The following is a 16,120-nucleotide window of genomic DNA, read 5'->3' as shown; positions in this document are numbered from 1 at the left end:
AGAGAAGTGGAGATCGGAGACCGTCTCCTGCTCCCCCCCCTTCCCCGTCCCCGTCTCCCTCCCGTGGGTGAGAGCGACTTAAAGCAAAGTTTCTCCTCCTGGGGGGGATGCACATTGTTTTATTTATTTTGAAGGCTGCAGAAGTCTGAGGACTGAAGCACCACGTGCTGCTGACTCTCATCAGCATAATGATCGCCTTAGCCAGAGCGTCCTGTATATATAAACCACAAAAACCTAATCATTAGAAATCCCAGCCTCCAAAAACCACATTCAGGACAAAAAAACTGTGGGTTTTTTTGTTTTTTTTTTTTTTTTCCGGCTCCTTCATCTTCCCCGACCTCAACTTCTTGGGACCCAAAAGAAGTTTGTTGGGTTTTGTTGCCTTTTTTTTAAAAAAAAAAAAAAAGATTTTTCAGAAAGAAAAATAACTCAAACAAACCGACATTTTAATGATTTTTTTGCTGCTGTTGTTCATCAAGGGCGGAAAAAAAAAAGATTTTTGTTAGCCTATTCAACTCAACGGACTTGGATCCAGCAGCGACTTAATTAAAAGGACCGGACTGCACCGAGGCTGCCTTTTCCCAGAGTTTACTTGGTCATATTTTAGAAATCAGCCTAAGGAGGGGTGTTTTGGGGTGTTTGGTTTTTTTTTTATTTTCAACTATGCTCCCCGCTTTTTTTTCCCTGGCAATCCGAAAGTTCAACTTTTCTTAAGTCCTGATCCTCCCAAAGGAACCGGCTAAAGCCTCTCTTTCCACTATCACTCGTGTGACTTTCCTCCTCACCCCACCAACCCCAGTAACTTGCTTTCCACGCCGAAATCGCTTCGGGAGCGCCTTTTTTTTTTTTTTTTTTTTTTTTTTTGGCGGGGGGGAGCCACTTTTCCCAAGCCCCTTCCCGAGCTCCCGCTTCCTGAAGCCAAAGGCAATAAGCGGGGGAGCCCAGCGGCTCCTCGCCTCTGTCCCAGCGAGCCTTTTTTGTTTGCTCCTTTTCTCCTGTTTGGTTTTGTTTTGTTTTTTTTTTTTATTATTTATTTGTTTGGTCCGGAGGAGGAAGATTTCTTCGGAGGAAATCGGGACGTTCCCCTGAACACCCCCTCGCCGGGTTCGAGAGTTACGCTCCTCTTCTGGCGGCCGCCAACAGCAGCAGCCCAGGAAGCCGAACCAGCAGCGAGTTTTCCTTCTCCCCCAACAACCTTTTGAAAAATCCGAAAAGGAAAAGAGGACGGGGAGGGAGGGGAAGAAAAAGGAAAGAAATTCAAGCACTTGAGGGAAGAAGCGGTGGCTAGAAGGAGGGAAAAGAGCAGAGAGACTGTGCAAGAAGGAAGGAAGGAAGGAGGAGGAGAAGCAGCAGCGTTTTGCAGCTGGGCAGAAGCCGGGACCATGCAGTTTCCAGCCGGGCTTTGCTAAGCGGGGCAGCCCCGGACCCCACAGCCAGACTCTCTCCTCGCTGCTCCGGGCTGCAGGCGCCCCCCGCCCGGCATCGCCCCCCGCCCCGTCCATCTTTCTTTAAAAAAAAACCCAAACAAAAACAGACTGAGATTTTTTTTTTCTCGTGCGTTTAATCCGCGCCTGATTTTTTTTTTTTTTGCCTGATTTGCTCTTTTGCCCCTTATCCTCACCCCTCCACTTTTTCATTCACCCCTTTTTTCGCTATTTTTTTTTTTTTTTTTGCAACCCACACCCCCCACTACACGCCTCCTCCAGCGATCCCCCTACCGCTCCCCCCCCCGCCCCCCAATTCGCTAACTTGTGGCTGTTGTGATGCGTATTCCCGTAGATCCCAGCACCAGCCGGAGGTTCAGCCCCCCCTCCAGCAGCCTGCAGCCCGGCAAGATGAGCGAAGTCAGCCCGGTCGTAGTAGCCCAACAGCAGCAGCAGCAGCAACAGCAGCAAGAAGCGGCGGCCGCCGTGCCCAGGCTGCGCCCCCACGATAACCGCACCATGGTGGAGATCATCGCTGACCACCCCGCCGAGCTGGTCCGCACCGACAGCCCCAACTTCCTCTGCTCCGTCCTGCCCTCGCACTGGCGCTGCAACAAGACCCTCCCGGTGGCATTCAAGGTGAGACACCCCCTCCCGCAGCCGCCGCCGGCCGGGGCTGCCTCCCCCCGCGCCGTGCCGCGCCGCGCCGCGCCGCGCTTCCTCCCGCAGAGCCGCCTCTGCCCCCCCCGGCCCGCAGGGGCCTCTCTGCCCCCAGTGTCCCAAAGGGGCTTCTCTGCCCCCCCGGCCCGCAGTGCCTCCTGGCCCGCAGGGGCTTCTCTGCCCCCCCCCCTCCCCCCCCCCCCCGCAGTGCCTCCTGTGCCCTCTGTGTCCTGCGGTGCCTCCTGTGCCCCCCCGCCCCGGCCCGCAGGGGCTTCTCTGCCCGCCCCCCCCCGTCCTGCGGTGCCTCCTGTGCCCCCCCGCCCGCAGGAGCTTTTGACCACCCCGGTCCTGCAATGTCTCCTGTGCCTCCTGTGTCCTAAAGGGGGTCCTGTCCCCCCCCCGGTCCCAAAGGGGCTTCTGTGCACCCCCAGTCTGCAATGCCTCCAGGCCCGCAGGGGCTTCTGTGCCCCCCCCTCCGCCATCCTGCAATGCCTTCTGTGCCCCCCCGGCCTGCAGGGGCTTCTGTGCCCCCGGTGTCCTTCAGGGGCTCCTGTGCCCCCGGCCCGCAGGGGCTTCTCTGCCCCCCAGTCCTGCAATGCCTCCTGTACCACCCCCAAGTCTTGCAGTGGCTTCTGTATCCCGTCCCCGTCCTGCTGTGCCCCCCGTGCCCCCCGTCCTTCAGTGCTGCCCCCGTCCCGCTGTGCCCCCGCACCCCCCGCCCTGCAGAGTCTGTGTGCTCCCCCGTCCCGCTGTGCCTCCAGTCCCCCCGTCCTGCAGTCGCTTCCGTCCCCTCTGTCCTCCTGTGCCCCCTGTCCTGCGAGGCGTCCCCCCCCCCACCGCACCCCGATGCCTCCCGTGCACCCCCCGCCGTGCCTCCCCCCCCCCCCCCGGCCTGCAGCGGCTCCGGTGCCCCCCCGGCCGTGCACCCCCTGCTCCCCCGGAGCCATCCCGTTATCTCCGTCCCCGCGGGGCCCGGCAGTGCCGGCCTTTCCCCCCGCAGCCCTTGGGCACCCCGTGCCCCCCTCAGCAGCACCCCTGGAGACACCCCCTGCTCCCCACAGCCTCTCTCCCGGCTTGCCTTTTTTTAAAATAAGCCTCTGCTTTCCCTCCCTGAGGAAGGGGGGATTCACCCGTCGGCCGGAGCTCAGTGTGAGGGTGCAAAGTGAGTGCCCCCCCCCCCCCCCAACCCAGTACCTCACCCCCGGGGGTGCCCCTGCCTCCCTCCCCGCTCCCGGGGGTGGGCCTGGGGGATTCGGGGTGGCTTCGGAGCGTGCTGGGGGGGCTGGGGCCGAGGGTCAGCCTGGGGGCACAGGGCTGGGGGGGGGGGCCGGGGCATTGCCCCCCTACCCCAGAAGCAGCCCGGGCTGCGATGGGGCTGGGAAGGGGGGGACGGGGCTCCTGGGGGGGGGGTCGGGGCCCCTTCACTTCTCCTGGTGGACAAGCGAGGAAGTGTCTGGCCAGAAGACGCTCTCCTTGGCAGGGCTCGCACGTTTCAGTAATAAATACCACCCCGATCCGCACCGGGGATGCTGCTTTTAATTTTCTGTCTACATCCCCACAGCGTGCTAATGAGAGGAAAAGATTTTGTAAAAAACTGTAATAATAACAACAATAATTGCGTGCTTGAAAGCAAGACTTTTTCCTCTCCTGGCAATATTTGAAAGCATTCCCCCGCAGTTTTCTCTCCCGTGGCCTTTGGTCGGGTGTCCCGGAGCACCTGCCCGAGCGGGGTGCGGGGTCGGAGCCGGGGTGGGGTGGCCCTGCGAGAGGCTCACGGCTCCCACACCCGCTACCTGAAAAATAACGCACCTGGAAAGGGCTCAAAAGGCAGAGGAGTTTGGAAACGGTCTCACCCAGCGCGTTTCCAGAACATCGCCTTGTTCTTGCGTTTCCCGATTGCTAGCCGTGTTATCACGGCCGATTTCTCTGGCAAAAATGAGTAGAAGTGGTTAAATGAGCTGGCTTTAAAGTGACTGGTGATAGAGATGCAGCTTTGCTTTGAAAATGTGATGGGGGTGTGGATGAGGTTGACTAAGGCGCTCCGGCGTGGGGGAAGCGGCTGGGGTTGCAGAGGAGCCCTTTGCACGGGGCCTGCTTGCGCAGGTCACCAGGGTCAGACTGGGTGGAAATAGGAGGAAAATGGGGTGTCTTCTGGTTCGGTAACTCGGCGTAGCACTCAGAGGCTCTCTAGGTGTGGATCACGGGGATTCTGATTCACAGGGGCTGCGGGGTAAGGAGGAGGAGCTTTCAGAGAACCGTGATTATAATTTAATTGAGCGTTAGATTCAGTTGGTATTATAGTTACTCTTTATAGAGGGACGCGAGAGCTCTTACGTTATTGCACTCGCATTGCAGTTTTCGTTTGAACCGTCTGAGCCTTCTCCTACCTTACAGCAATTCAAAGGATGCGGTCACAGTTCATTAGAATAAGGGAAAGATCTAAACTAAATATTAAACTATTCAGAATATTATTACAATAAGAGTACTTACATGCGATAAAAGGCCAGAAAAAGGATTAGACCGTTCCCCAATCTTTTTGTGTTCATATACATATACATGTCTTCTATTTGGGCCCTCTCTTTGCATTGCTGACGGGCAGGTATAGATTTGACCGATTTACTGGTGCAGCAGGAGTACGCATTGCCCCTTGCACCCTTCCGCTGTGGGTGCCTCCGCGTTTGCACGTGCAGTATGCGGCGCATACTTTTGTAAATATGCCGAAGATATATACGCCCTTATTTACTGGTAAATTAATTTGAAACTCAGTTGAAATAATTTTGACCATTTAAAAAATTATTTCATTTTTCCAGTGTAACTTGCATGCAGCTGTCCAGTGGTTTTAGAGCAAAGAAGCTGCATGTGTCATACAGTGAAACACTTGACTGCGATATAACAGAATGGGAATTGTCTCTGAAAAGGGAAAAAAAAGACAGATTTGGGCTATAGAAATCTCGGCTAAACAGTAACTTGAAAGTAAAATAGCTCACAGACAACAAACTTTTTGGAGGTTTATTGGCAATAAATAAAATGTTGATGATAATGTTTTGAGTGGTGTGTTAAGTGTGTCATAATTCTCTCGCAGAGATCTCTAGTTAAAAAGTACTCTGGATATAGCACTGTTTTAATTTAAAAAAACAGATATAAATCATATGCAGGAGCGGAAGTATGTTATAAACAGTGCTGGGTTTGATTATAATTTTTTGAACTAATGTTGGCTTAGCATTAGATTTGAATTTTAAGCATTAATATTTACATGCGCTGGGGAGGGAGTCCGTGTTGAGTGTGCTAACTAATAAGATTGTTAACGCAAACTGGTTTTGTGGGGAAGAGTATTAGACGAGTAGCTATTAATATAGCTCTAACTATCTAGTGATATTCCAGCATAACAGAAATAGATATTGTGCACCCAGGTCCAAATCATATTCACTTCTTAATCTCAATGGCCAGCGCTACTTTATTCGAGGAGACTCGTCAGCATTTGGCCCTCTCTTTCTGTATCTGCCTGGGAGTTTTTACTGAAAGTCATCAAGACCCAAATTGCCACGTTAGATGTTACAAGTGGCTTCTGTATGATGCTGATAGTAGCGAAGAGACTTAGTGGACCTAAAGGCAGGGAAAAAAAATAGGGACGTGAAGTCTAAAACCTCTCCCCAGTAGCACCACAGTAGTTAAGGGTCTGTCAGCATTTCTACTCCAAACCCCAATTTTCAGAGTTTATAACTCAGCTGTTTTAAATAGGTTCAAGCTGAAACCTGCTGTACAAATTGTCAGCCCAGATGTATATTTTGAAACAAAAAGTAGTGCAAATCAGTTATTCTGTTTTAAGTTACAGAACATTAAAATATTTTTAATAGTATCAGATGCTCTTTTGGCAATCTCTGGAAAAGGCGTTCTCACTACGGAAGGTTTTATATTCAGAGGCTGTTTGAATTCAGTCTTTCGCAAGAAAAGTTGTTGAAGTGGTAGATATCAATGTTGGAGAGGAACTATTTAGCATGTACACTAGCTTTTTTTCCAAACAAGCATTTTACTCTGCAGAAAGTCTTAGTACCTGCTGTTGTACAGTAGTTTTGCTTCGTGCTTATAACTTCTGTCTTTAGGGTGCATACTTTGGCCAGTTCAAATCCCACCGGACCGAAACTGGGCAAACAGGTTGCCTAACCAGACGAGAATTGTGTTATGCAAAAAATACATCGTTATTTTCATCTTGTAAGAATTGGTTTGGTTTTATTTTGTGGCTTCATCTGATTTTATGTGCCTTTTTGAGCTTTAGTTAAAAAAAGAGCAAAAGCAAAGTCTATCTTTAATCACCAAAATGTGTAGGTAGTTTAATATGAAAAATGAAGATTTTGAAACAGTAGAGATATTTATGTTTGAAGAATAGGTAAGGAATGCGCACTGTGGCTACTTTTAGTCTTTAATTTTTTATGCAGTCCTTATTCATTTCACAGTGCACTTACAATCTGCTTTCTAAGAATATGTAAATAATTTTGGATTGATACATGGCATAAAATTACCGAATCAGGTGTTATGCCAACAGGCTTTCAGTAGGTGAAGTTACTTTTTAAAATTCTCAAAACGGTGTGTATTTCTCCAGGTTTCAAACTTGTTTTGCAGAGCTTTTTTCTAACCAGTGCTCTTATGTATGTGTGCAACAGTCTTCTGGTATTTCATGGCAAAAAAAGGATGAAATCAGGAAAAGAGCAGGCACTTTGCTCCTGTTGCGTAGCAGGGGAGCTTAGCATGTAATAGGACGGACTTTTATTAGCCAAAGTTTTTATTTTCACCTCCAATTTCAGTTTGGCTTTTCCTTCGGTCTTTTCCTAGCGAGACGAATAGCGATATTGCATCATACCGCATCAAAAAGCCGGTGCATGTTAGTTATGATGCCGTTCTTGATTAGGCACGATCAGCCCGGTGGCTCTGGCAGCGGCACGTGCAGGTTCGGGCTGATGCCTCAGCTGACAAATTGAACTGACATCGTCGAGTGGAAAGGGTAGGGAGGAAACCTCTGAAAAGCAACGGGGGGGCCTTTTAAGAGGTTTTGCTGCCTCGTGCCCAGGTGTTGCAAGCTGGACCCGTGTTCGGGAGGCGGGTTGAGACGGAGCCGCGATGCCGCTGCCTGCTCCGTGCTCTGGTTACCTCGAGAGAAGGAGGTGAGCTGAGGCTGCAGTCGTTTCGCTCCCTCTTCCGAGGCCCCTGGCAGACTCGCACTTCCTCCTGTGCTCTCGGCTTCTTTGCATTTCTGGAGTTAATGTGATTTTTTTTTGTTTTGTTTTGTTTTGTTTCGTGAGATATAAAAAGCATAGGTTGCAACTCCCCTGGATGCTAAAGTGCATGACAAGACTGTCCCGCGATAACGTGGTCTATCGCAAACTGGGAAGGGAGTGTTTTATAAGTAGTCTCAAGCCCCATGCTTCAGAGTTTGAGCCAATATCCATTTATTAAGGGTTAGAGTCAGCTCTATAATCTGTTCAGCAGAATATAATTTGTTATCTGATTATTATTTATTATTCCTTACACCTCACTGTGAAGCCGTCAGACCTGGTTGCTGTCAGACCCCGGGCAGTGAGCTAGTGGGACCTCAGATCTTATCCACAACAGTGGTTCCTGTGTTTTTATCTTCAGGGACGTTCATATAATTTTAAAGTAAAATCTTTGCTTGATAGACGGAGACCTCACAGTATTTTGTGGCAAAACTCAGTTTACAGTTTGGGGTGGTATTACCTGGTGTTTTATGGGAAAACAGGCACCACCAGGGTAGATCCTTTTTATTCAGCGTTTCAGCTTTGCTTGCTTCCTTCTCTTCAATATTTCTTTTTAATAAGACAAGCTATCATTTCCACTAATACAGTCTGTTTTAGATATTTTCAGAGTTTGTATACCTTTGTCATTAATTTTTATTGTTTTACAGAAACATTGTACAAGTGCACTGGGCCACATCATGCTCTCCCTATATATTCAGAACTCCTTATTCTTTCCACTTAATTAATTTTAAAGTGCAACCTGCAATTATTAGTTTCAGACATGATCATTTATGGGAAAGACATTTCAAGCAGGGCTTATGACAAAATGTAATATATATTTCAGGAGACAGAATAAATTACTCTGAATAATATAGAAAGTCATATCTGACCATGTGAACTGGTAGAAGCTGCAAGGGGACAGGCTTTGTACCTCAAGATTACTTTTTTTCAAGTTAGAGCTCAGCCATGCAGTATTTGTGAATCTCTTTTTGTTACAAATTTATTTCCAGCGTCGGTATTAGTTAACTGGGCAAAAGGAAATGATTTTCTTGATACTTTTCTGGACTTTTCTTACCCCATCTGAAGAAACGTATATTTTCTTCCTAGTAACTTAGTACTCCTATTTAACTTTATTTTTACTTTAAAAAGTCACAGTGCAGTAACACTGTAGGTGTCCCTGGTGTTTTCAAATTAGAAGAGAGGAGCTGCCTGCTCCGTGGCATTTATCTAACCAGATGTTGGAGCACTACACAACCACTGAAGCATAAAAGTGAGACTATCAGCTAGTTGAAACGTAAGGAGAAATACTTTAATATCTTCTGATCACCCGTCCTGGAATTTGAGGGAGGTATCAGCGCTAACCACACGCGACTCTTGCGAGCGCTATGAAAATTTACATGCCTGCGAGGAAATACAGCCTTTGTTTTATACTGCATCTGAAGAGTTTGAATTCCAGCCACGAAGTGCTCCATCACCGCAGCGTGTTGGGTGGAGAGCCGTGCCTGCTAATGCCCCGGTGCCACTCCTGGGACGGGTAGATGGGGATTTCTCTCTAGTTTGAAGTCTGAGGAGCTCCGGGGTCAGAGTGATGGGTGCAACCAGCAGAGAAGTAGAACCAAATCTGGGTGATATGGCTGCTAATACTGATTTCTAACTTTCCATTTCAAATGCGCTCCTGCGTATAACTTATGGATACGAGCCATGCCTCATGTTTTCTCGCTGCTCGCTGGTTGCTAAGAACAAAGTTGGCCTTCAGGAAGCATTAAACCATACACTCTACATAAGGATGTTAGATGTTTCTGAAGAAATGTAACAAAGAAGAAACTCCCTATTAGGCTATGAGAAAGGGAGACAATACAAGATGTTTCTTTGTTTGATGTGGCACTTTGTTCTGTGTTCAGCTAATACATGGCTCTTCACCACAGCGGGCTGGAGAAGCTGCCACAGAGCTTCGTAATGAGCATGGCAGCCTGCAAAGCTGGGATGGAGACACGCGTTGTCAAAGTGCGGCTTCACGAGTTGTGCTTGTCTTCCCCTTTTAACAGGTGGTGGCCTTAGGAGAAGTGCCCGATGGGACGGTGGTCACCGTCATGGCTGGAAACGATGAGAACTACTCTGCAGAGCTGCGAAACGCTTCTGCCGTGATGAAGAACCAGGTGGCCAGGTTTAATGACTTACGATTTGTGGGCAGAAGTGGAAGAGGTAGGCCACTGCATTTTACATGTCCATAATGAAGTAAAAACAATGTCTAGACGTCAAACTCACTTTGCAATGAAATACTCATCAATCTGTAAATACAACGCTGTCGGCCTTTCATTTGGAGGAATGAGTGCATGTTTTATTTGCAAACTTCAGCATTTGTGCAAACCAAGTTAAGTGTTTCTCTTAAGTTTTTCTGCCTCCTCACGTGTCCGTACGTTTTCATGAGAGACAGATTTTGAAAAATGATTCACAGAATTCACCTGCTTCCCTATTTTAATCACACAGCAAAGGTAGAAGGAAATGGGGGTGCTGGTGATCTGAGCTATGTGTAGTCAGAGTGTGTATCTCAGGCCATGGCAATGAGAGATGGAGAATTCCCTTTAGCAGTAGAGCTGCTTCTGAAGTTGTTGTAGAAGACCTATAATTAAGGAGATTTTGCATATCACATGTGCTATAGGTTATATTCTTTAAGGGCTTGCTTACATCTTTAAGGGTTTACAGCTATTGGTAGAAAGCTTTCTAGTGACTTCCCTGCCCTTTATGATCAAACTGCATATGACCTGCAAAAATAAGCCCTACTTTTCTGTTTAGTAAACTGGTTGACTTTTTATGAATTGCTGGTAAGCTTGGGCTTGAACTAAATTTAACTTTTACTTTAAATGACAGGGTAACTTTCAATTTTTTTGAAGATATAGAGTGCTGTCATTGTCTTCCAGCTGTTTAGGAGCTTCCTATAATCTGGGAACTGCACTGCACTCATAGGAAGCCCTTGTAATCATTGCAAGTTTGCAAGAATTCCTCTTTAAGAACCTTGTTAGCTGCTTTCAAATTTGAGGTAATGATTGAAAGGGTAGCTTGAAGGAAGCTGGCACTTCAGTTTTTGCTGCAGGAATCTTCAGAGGGGGCTTGTTGTATCAGCCCTTGATTCAACCTACGTATCTTTTTTTCTTTATGTATTGGAAGTAATTATTCCATTTTTAAACTAGCCCTGCACGGGGCAAAATAAAGCAATAGAAGCTGAACAACTGTGTTGGGAAATTAGCAATAAAGCTAATTTTACAGTAATATTCTTCAGAAAGCAGTTGTAATTCATCTTAAGGAAGGAAAGAGTATTTGTCCAAAAAAAATTAAACATATGACAGAGGCCTAGATAGTCTAAATCAGTCAGCACACTTTTACAATTACAAGTGCTTTGTGAAAATGATTCCATAAGCATGGCTTACAATGGCTATTTGTTATTTTAGTGAGCTGGCCAACAATTCTCTTTTTCATTTTACAACTTGAAAAGTATTGATAATAAAGAATAACTTGAAATACAGAATAACTGTCGCAAAAGTAATGCAACATAAATACGGAGTTTATTGCCCTTTTGGATAAGGTGTTACCTATCTCTTCCATTTGTCTTGCTTGCTTTAAAAAAACCAGTCTGCTTTGTTATTCTGCTGATGGATTAGGTTTGAAAGTTCTCTGGCTCCATCCCTAATGCTGCCTTACAGTAAAAGTTCAGTAGTGTATCAGTCTTTCAGTAGTGCTGAAAAAGAACTGAAATGTGATGTACTACCTCTGATCTGTGAATTTCATTTGAAACCTATGATATATACTTTTTATTAAAGCATAGGAAATGAAATAGGGGGCCTAAAGCCTCAGTAAATACGGCTACAGACCCATACAAACACAAACCTCCTAAAATTTGGTTCCAGTAGTTTAATTTATATTTGCATCTAGCAGACTTGGAATAGACTTTTTCTCTGATCAATCTGGGTAGAATCTATGGAAAAGCGATAGTGTACTTTTCAAATCCTCAACATATTTATTTAAGAGACTTCAAAGAAAAACAAAGGGTGTGCACTGTTTTACTATATTGGCTTTCTGAGTTTTGGCTAGTTTCCCAAATAGCAATTTTTATATTTAAAAAAAAAAAAAAAAAGGAAGAAAAAAGACTGACTTAACTGCTTGCAGACTTTTCACGCATGGAAGATGAAGAAAGCTTCTTTTGATGAAGTGTAATTATGTCCAAACAGAGCTGACCCCCTCCCCCTATATTTCTTATGATCTTAACGGAAGAAAGTAGGGCTTTTCCTTTGAAGCAGCCGGGACTCGGTGGAGGATCTGAAATGCTGCATTCTGCTGCCAGAGGCAGGATGGAGAAATTGGTCCAGACTTGTCTTCCAGACTTAGAACAGAGAGGGGGAGAGAGAGAGGGAGAGAAGCAGAAAGAGTTATCATTAATGATAGATTTTTAGAACTCTGCTTAAAATAGCAGGGAAAGAAAGCAGTAGTTGCAAACAGAAGTGAGAAAGTTCCTTATGTAGACAAATACCGGTAGATACAGGTCTTGAAGTAGGACAGGAAAAATAAACTAATAAAGAAATAACTTTTCAGTGGCGAGAAACTAATCCACACCTGTTCCTGACTTTAGATTTACATCTTTCTAAACAGCTTTCTCTTTGATCTCTGTATCTCTAAATTTGATTGTGAAGTCTGAATCATCAGCTTACCACTTCGCCTCCTCTCCCACGTTTTTTCTTCCTTCCCATGGCTCAATGGAGAAACTTGATTTTTATACATATTAATGTTGCTTGCCTGACAGAAGCTTCACGTTTCTGTTTGTATAATTTCTCTTAAACACCTTTTCTGGATTCATAAGAATAAGTAACCGGGGCGCTTTATGTGAATGCAGAAGTTGTTTGTATGTGGTTTTCAGGCAGTAGCTCGCTTTTACAAGCCCCGATCCACAGCTCAGAGAAGAAAGAATTCCTGTCTTCAATAAGCAAAGGATCATAACCTTAATTTTGTTGTGTCCTGATACTTTAATCACATTAGCATCTAACTGAAAAAATATGCAACACACACAAGCTGCCGAGTCTCCTTTCAAGCTAATTTCTGGGGTTTGCCTTGTGCTTCAGCATATGTCCATCTTGTCCTCCTCTGTGTCAGCTCGGCTCACATGTGTGAATAACAAAGAATGCACAGTTTAGACACACTGAAGCAATAGTGCCAGATGACTGCTTGGCTGGGGAATTTAATAAAAGAGAACTACAATTAGTCTTTAACCTCTAAAAGGGGATAGTTGAAATGACTAAGGGCAATAAAGAAAGGTGATAAAAAGTGCATTAAAGGATTTCGTAGCTGAGGAGGGATATCTGTGAAATATCTGTGGAAGGCATAAGCATCACTGAAACAGGGGACCTTAAAAATTTATTTTCTTCTTCATCCTGTAATATGTAAATCATCTCTTGAAAGCTCTGGAACCTGAGTGTGCTGGCAGGGCCGCGCGGCTCCCCGCGATGAAGTGATGTGGTGTTTACTGGGTGCGAGGGGGCTTCGTCAGTGTTACTTCATTAATGCTTCGGTTTGCTAGAATCTCAGGGAACAAAACCAGTTTCCCTTTCAAATTAGATGCTTACCTGTTCAGCTTAGGCCGGCTGAGAGGTGATAATTTAGAAGCGCTCACAGGCGAGGTCAAAACGTAGCTCTTCTAGATGTGAAGGAATGCATTTTTTTTCTGGACGCTGTATCCTGTTGAGATACATTTAGTGCAGAAAATCACACAGACGTGATTTTACAGGGTCTTACAAACAGTATATTTTGTTGGGTTAATTTTTAGTCATGATAGACTTTTATACTGATTTGGCATATAAATGGAACGGTAGGATTGGAAGGCCAAATTCTTCATTCAAAGGTATGCGGAAAATCCCTTTCGTATCTTTGTTACCAATAATATTCTACCCACTCCATATGGGTGTCTGTGATCAGAATGGCATCATCACACCATTTCACAGTCAGAACTTTTTGATGTGACAGGCTGGCGCTGAAGGAGGCCTTAAACCTGTCCCTGGTGAATTTATATATATATCTAAGCAATAGGCTGAGTTCCTACTTGGAGAGGGATAAAAAGCACGGGCCCTTTGCAGCCCTAAACAGGCAGGCGTGGAGGCACCGTGTGCTTCAGCAGGGCTGTTGCTGGGTGTCCGAAGGCTGCCTGGCACACGCTGTACGCTGGCAGGACACACAGTTTACCTCTGGAGACGGCGTGTGGGCAGGACTGGACAAAGACTGGACGTCGTACATACACCTAACTCTCCTCCTGTGATGGTCACTCTCAAAAGATTTGAGAAATAATCCCTTTCCCAATGAAACTGAGGAAAGCCACCTTCAGCCCTGCATCTCCACTGGGGCAAAATTCAGCCTCCGGAGATTTTTGCACCTTTGCCGAGCTCTTGACCTCCCCTGTAACCTGCATCTCTCGGAGAGGTGGGCAGAGCTGGCGCGCAGCTATGCCTGGAAAATCATTTTCCTCTAAATGACAGTTATATTTCCTTAAAAAAAAATCCATGTCACATTTTAGTTCGTAAAAAATATAGCCGAGACAGTTTGAAGTTGCACTCCTGATAATAAATGATGCGTGTCTCAGGCAGGTTTGGGGGATATGCAACTTGGACCTGAAAGAAAGACCAATTACTAGGTTTGACAGCCAAAGCTCTGTTCTGTATTATGCCTTATATATAAGCTGTTCTATATTAGGCTCGAAAAAACTGCATTAAGTTTGTGCTGTTACATATCGTTTAAGATTTGTGCCTTGATTGAATGCCTTCAGAGTTCAGCAAGAGGAAAAGCCCTAGCAACAAAAATGCACGTATACACACGGGGGGTGAGGGGGGGGAAAGAGAGTTTTAAGTGTCTGGTAAAGTAGCAGCTTAAATGAGCATGAAGGCCGAAGATTGCTGACTGTTTTATTGAGTCACTGTTGTACGCCCACCTTTTCCTGTCTTGAAACAGTTTTCAGTTTTGACTATCTGACATGACTAACCGTTGCATATCTAACAGATTACAACTGTCAGTGAGTCTCCCGAACGGGGGCCAGGGCCTTGTGAGAATGTGAGCTCAGACGCAGGCAGCTCCCTTTATTTATTTCTTTTTAACGTTTTCATTCAGCTAAAGGCTGCGGATGATCTTGTGCAATCTCTGCGTGAATTCACACTTTGAAAAAATAATAAAAAAAAAAAAAGCAGGCTTACGATAGCAATGTACGTGCACACAGCAGTTTCTCACCCTCACGGGAAAGTTGGGGGCTTTCTTAGTATTTCATAGATGGAATATATGTAGGGAAAAAAAGTCTGTTCCAGTAATAATGATATCATCATATTACTCCTGGTGTATGAAGGACAGGAGACACTGATTCCCTGTTAAAATGACTCCCAGGGGGAAAATATATTCTTTCCTCATCTTATTGTAGTCAAGTCAAACAAATGAAATGATAAAACCGTGTGAAGTAAATAACATGTGGCCACATTCTGCTCTCTGTCACACAGCTGCAAAACTGGAGTAAATTTTTAAATTATCTGACTTGCTTTGGATTTACACCACTTTCAATAGAGCAAAGAATTTGGCTTGTCCTCAGCACTGAATCAGTTTTGTTCTGTCATTGTATGATGACCCATTATTAAATAAGGAACATTTAGATTGTCAACACATGGACATATTCTTGACACAGAGTAAAACTGAAGGGGAGGAAAACTCCTATGGTCAGTTATGTTTTTAATTTTCACGATTGTGGTAACAACAGGGAATAATTTTAAACGTCTCTTGATTCTTTACTGAACATGCATGTGACTGTTTTCATGTTGTAATCACTCATTCCTTGTTGTTTTTTTCCCTTTGTAGGGAAGAGCTTTACTTTGACAATAACTGTCCTGACAAATCCCCCCCAAGTCGCCACATACCACAGAGCTATAAAGGTTACAGTGGATGGGCCAAGGGAGCCAAGAAGTGAGTATTATATTCTTATTTTTGCACTTACGTCTGGTTAATTTTGTTTAACAGAGACCGATAAATGAAATATATATCTGTGTCAAACATTGGTTCTTGCTCAGCAAAATATGTAAGCGCATGCTTAATTTGGAGTCTATTGGACCACACACATACTTGCATTAAACACACACTTAAGTGCTTGGCTGGATTTGGGCAATCACGAACCTGATTCTCATTCACATCAAGGTCTTGATACATTATCTGCCAGTGTAAACGAGAACTAAACCCACTGTATTTATATATAATCTGATTTAGGCATAATCGATACAATCCGGCAACATGCTGAATTCCCTAAACTCCCATAAGCTTCCGACTAAAGACATTCAGAACAAAATAGGAGACTGATCTTTCAGGATCAGTCCTAGTGCAGAGAGAAAATATATAATATAGTGCCTTTTTGTTTGCCCTTAAATTCTTTTGCCATCAGATAATTAATGCACCTGGTTAATCTCATCATACATGAAATTGGTTTTCGGCTATGGACTCATCATAGACCCCGGGGGGCCAAAGAAAGATAAAAAAACAGTATATCAACAGCGTGGTCTTTGTTTCTTATTTGTGCACAGAACATACATTTTATTTAAATCTAGTCCAGCAGATTTTCACTTAGCATGTTTACCTCATAGCAATGCACTTCCTAACTTACTAAGAATCTATTTACAATGATCACTGGCTATATTTTTATGACAGTTGTGTTTTGTCATGTTCTAACAGTTTTATGGGTAGCACTTATTTTTAGATACAGTCAAGTCTGGTTAATCCATCATGATTTATACA

At 45.1% G+C, this 16,120-nt stretch overlaps 1 protein-coding gene across 4 annotated transcripts in view; it reads left to right on the top strand.

Moving 5' to 3' along the window:
• Window positions 1-1,759: 1,759 nt before the first annotated feature.
• Window positions 1,760-16,120, top strand: part of RUNX2 (RUNX family transcription factor 2) — a 160,662-nt gene continuing 146,301 nt past the window's right edge. For all 4 annotated transcript variants that reach the window (XM_087775503.1, XM_087775501.1, XM_087775505.1 and 1 more), the window contains exons 1-3: window positions 1,760-2,063; window positions 9,376-9,532; window positions 15,197-15,301. In XM_087775503.1, coding sequence (XP_087631629.1) covers window positions 1,764-2,063; window positions 9,376-9,532; window positions 15,197-15,301 — 562 coding nt within the window. In that variant the 5' untranslated portion in view covers window positions 1,760-1,763. The remainder of the gene's footprint in view (window positions 2,064-9,375; window positions 9,533-15,196; window positions 15,302-16,120) is intronic.

This window comes from Nipponia nippon, unplaced genomic scaffold (assembly GCF_047370975.1).
Source record: "Nipponia nippon isolate SJK-2023a ecotype South Korea unplaced genomic scaffold, ASM4737097v1 scaffold_4, whole genome shotgun sequence".
Taxonomy (NCBI): domain Eukaryota; kingdom Metazoa; phylum Chordata; class Aves; order Pelecaniformes; family Threskiornithidae; genus Nipponia; species Nipponia nippon.
Note: the sequence above shows the minus strand (reverse complement) of the source record. Positions and strands in the feature narration are given on the sequence as shown.